Genomic DNA, 3,841 nt, shown 5'->3' with positions numbered 1-3,841 from the left:
TCTCTCTCCCACTAGGATGTAGGCTCTCAGGGCCCAGGTGGCCCCCGGGCTAATACAGTGCCTGGCTCTGACATTCCTGTTGAATGAGTGAATGTTTCATCTTCCCCACTCCTAGCATTTATCATCTTCCAGAAGAAAAGAGTTTTAAAAGTTGAGAATAAAGAAAAGCAGGAGCTTCCCAAATATTTCCAAAGCTGCCTAGAAAAAGGATTTGAAAAGGTATCACCCAGAAAGAGCTATGGGTGGGACCACTTCTCACATCTCCAAGAGAGATGGCTGCAGGGAGAATTCCCAGATTCCCAGAGATAACATTTCCAAACAATGGCTCCTACGGTAGTCGGTAGTCCTCTTTATTTTGAGCAGAATTTAGACTCAGCTGGTGTCCCCCAGGGTGACCCTGGGAGGGGGAAGGGCTCGTCTGTCCCCACCCACTTCTCCAGGATCCTCCCAGCCCCCAGGCTGGCTTTCCCTGGGCTCTCAGCTGCTTAGCTGCTCATCTGGGGATTGGAGCTGGAGCATCTGTCAAGGTTGTCTCCTTGACAAACAGCTTCCTCTTTGGAAATGGCTTCACTCAAGCCCTGCAGGTCATCGAGCAGGACAGAGAGGGACCCTGGGAAGGAAGATAGCAGGAGATGAGCACCAGACAAGGGGAGGTGCTCGTGGTTACAGAGGAAACAGGGCTGACACAGGAAATGAGGACTGGGACAGAGGAGGCTCTTTGGTCCAAGCTGGGCATCGCTAAAAGAGGCTAAGGGCCTTGAACACAGAGAACACCACTTATCACGCAAGAGTCTGCAGGGGAGATTGCTGAAGTGCACCCATTTGTCCCTTGTCCCTTTGTGCTTGGCCCAAGACCTTTTATGGATTCCCTGGTGGGTACTGCTGCTGCTACAGGTACAGATGCTGAACACTCTGGAGGCCTGGGGCTGGACGCCACAGATTTCTTCTTATCCAGTAGGGAAGGAAGAACTGCCAACAGTCGCTGCTGCTTGTAACGGGAGAGGAGACCCTCCTGCTGCAAGGTGGCCTGGGAAGGAGAGGGTTAAACGCCACCTAGCCCAGGTAGAACCTCCCTCACCGTCCTCTTTCCACACCTCTAGCCCAGGAACCAGCCCAGGATGGGCCCCAGTGTCTGCCTGTCTGCCGTCCTGTCTCCTACCAGCATGAGGTTCTTATCCCTCTCCAGCTCCTGCAGGCGCCAGGCCAGTCGCTGTGCCTCCTCCTTCCGGGCCTCCTCCTGCAGACGCCTGAGTTCCTGGCTCCGCTCCTTTTCCTGGACGGCTCTGCGCTGAATCTGGCGCAAGGAGACCACTACAGAGAGGCCAAGGAACAGGGGAGGCAGGTGTGGGTCAGGCCAGAGGCAGCCAGGCACCATGAAGACAGGAACAAACGCTGGGTCACCAACTCTGTGGCTTGTGGGGGCTGTTCTGCTCTGTGGATCTGTCTCTTCTGTACAGTTGGAGGGGTGGGCTGATGCTCTAGGAGCCTAGGAATCTGAACCTAAGTATCTTCCTCATCCCTGAACCACCCTGGAGTTCCGCAGGGGAAATCTGAATATGAACTGAGTTAGATTTTGTGCAATTAGTGCTCCTTGTCTTAAAGTGTGATGATTGCAGCTATATAGAATTTACTGGCTTTGGGAGATGCAGCTGAACAACTTATGTTTACAATTTACTTAAAACATTAAATGGTCGGGCGCGGTGGCTCACGCCTATAATCCCAGCACCTTAGGAGGCCGAGGCAGGTGGATCACAGGTCAAGAGATCGAGACCATCCTGGCCAACATGGTGAAACCCTGCCTCTACTAAAAATACAAAAATTAGCTGGGCGTGGTGGTGGGCACCTGTAATCCCAGCTACTCAGGAGGCTGAGCCAGGAGAACGACTTGAACCCGGGAGGCAGAAGTTACAGTGAGCCAAGATCATGCCACTGCACTCCAGCCTGGTGACAGAGGAAGACTGTCTCAAAAAAAAAAAAAAAATTAAATGATTACAACTTAAAGTGATTCAAAAGATGCACAAATATGCATGTATATAGATAAGAGACCAAATGTGGCAAACGTTAACTGCTATATTTAGAGAAGATATATTCATTACACAATTCTTTTTTAGACACACGGTCTTTCTCTGTTGCCTGGAGTGCAGTGGCACAGTCTCGGCTCACTGCAGCCTCCACCTCTCAGGTTCATGATCTTCCCACATCAGCCTCCCAAGTAAGCTCAGGCTACAGGTGCCCACTGCCATGCCTGGCTAATTTTTGTAATTTTTTTTTTTTTAAAGAGATGGGAGTCTCTGTTGCCCAGGCTGATCTTGAACTCCTGGGCTCAAGCAGTTCTCCTGCCTTGGTCTCCCAAAGTGCTGGGATTACATGTGTGAGCCACCGCACCGGCCACAATTCTTTTAACCTGTTTAGGTGTGTGAAATTGTTGCTAGGGGGTAATTGCTGGTGTTAGACATCTGGAAGGTGGTGGCCTCCGTGAAGGGGTATGATTGGAAGGAGTACAGGAGGGTCCTGAGCTGGTCATATGCTCTTTATTTTTTTTTTGAGACTGAGTTTTGCTCTCCAGGCTGGTGTGCAATGGTGTGATCTCAGCTCACTGCAACCTCTGCCGCCCGGGTTCAAGCCATTCTCCTGCCTCAGTCTCCCAAGTAGCTGGGATTACAGGCACCCAATACCACACCCAGCTAATTTTTGTATTTTTAGTAGAGATGGGGTTTCACTATGTTGGCCCGGCTGGTCTCAAACTTCTGACCTCAGGTGATACACCTACCTCGGCCTCCCAAAGTGCCGGGATTACAGACGTGAGCCACCGCGCCCGGTCATATGCTGTTTCTTAATCTGGTGCTGGCTACATGGGTGTGTTCATGAAGTGAGAAATCATCTGTGCTATTCATGGATACCTTCATTACTTCCTGTAATGAAGCTTTGAAAAAACTTTGAGGGGAAAATAATAACCTGTGTCTTAACACTTCCTTCTTCCTGGAAGGCCCTATCCACCCTGGCAAGGCTCACCGGCCTTGGCATGCTCCCTCCGAGCCTCGTTCAGCCTCCTCTCTGTGTCTGAGAGTTGCTCCCGCAGCCGAGTTTCCACTTCAGCCACCTTCTCTTGCAGGGCTGGGGTGAAAGTGCAGACGGGGCGTATCAGCAGGAGCTTTGATTTGCAATTCCCACGCCACCGTCCAAGGGAAGCACCCCTTTCCCTCTCGACACCTTGCCTGTGGAGCTCCTGCTGCTGGGTCAGCTCCTGCCGCAGACTGGCAGCCTCCTCTGTGCTCTCCTGCTGGCCCTGGCGTGCCACCTCCAGCTGCAGCCCCAAGCTAGCCAGGGACTCCTGGGTCTGCTGCAGCTCCTGCTCCAGCTGCTGAGCCACCTTGCTCAGCTGCTGCCGCTCTGCCTCCCCTAAAAGGAGGGGGTGCTGGGTCAGGCCTCTCCTAGCATCCTAGACACCGGGTCTTTCCTCATCCTCTCCACCCCCTGGCAACCAGGTGTACCTTGTTCCCGAGCCCGGCCCACCTCCTGCTGGATGAGGCGGGCACTCAGCTGCAGTTCTGCATCCAGGCGGTTCCGTTCTTCCCGCAGCTGCTGCAACTCAAGGCTCACGTCTGTGACTGGTGGTGGTAGGGGACAGCTGGGACAGGGAAGAGAAACAGAGTCAGGAGAAATCACCCAGCTGCCTGACCCCAAAGCCCCCATCCCGCCTCAGTTCTCATGGTTTTGGGGGTCCCAGTAGCCAATACCCTAAAGCCCATCCACCTCAAAGTGCCCAAACTTCACCTCTCCTGGCGCAGCTGAGCAAGGGCAAGCTTTCGAGCAGTCAGGCCTGGGAGGGAAAAGGCAGGGA

At 53.2% G+C, this 3,841-nt stretch overlaps 1 protein-coding gene across 1 annotated transcript in view; it reads right to left on the bottom strand.

Moving 5' to 3' along the window:
- Positions 1-337: 337 nt before the first annotated feature.
- Positions 338-3,841, bottom strand: part of CCHCR1 (coiled-coil alpha-helical rod protein 1) — a 17,440-nt gene continuing 13,936 nt past the window's right edge. Inside the window, exons 10-16 of the mRNA XM_011945063.1 lie at positions 3,775-3,839; positions 3,492-3,628; positions 3,211-3,399; positions 3,013-3,114; positions 1,160-1,311; positions 856-1,027; positions 338-610 (exon numbers count right to left, since the gene is read on the bottom strand). Of these exons, the coding sequence (XP_011800453.1) occupies positions 486-610; positions 856-1,027; positions 1,160-1,311; positions 3,013-3,114; positions 3,211-3,399; positions 3,492-3,628; positions 3,775-3,839 (942 nt within the window). The 3' untranslated portion in view covers positions 338-485. The remainder of the gene's footprint in view (positions 611-855; positions 1,028-1,159; positions 1,312-3,012; positions 3,115-3,210; positions 3,400-3,491; positions 3,629-3,774; positions 3,840-3,841) is intronic.

Source organism: Colobus angolensis, unplaced genomic scaffold (genome assembly GCF_000951035.1).
Source record: "Colobus angolensis palliatus isolate OR3802 unplaced genomic scaffold, Cang.pa_1.0 Scaffold238, whole genome shotgun sequence".
Lineage (NCBI taxonomy): Eukaryota > Metazoa > Chordata > Mammalia > Primates > Cercopithecidae > Colobus > Colobus angolensis.
Note: the sequence above shows the minus strand (reverse complement) of the source record. Positions and strands in the feature narration are given on the sequence as shown.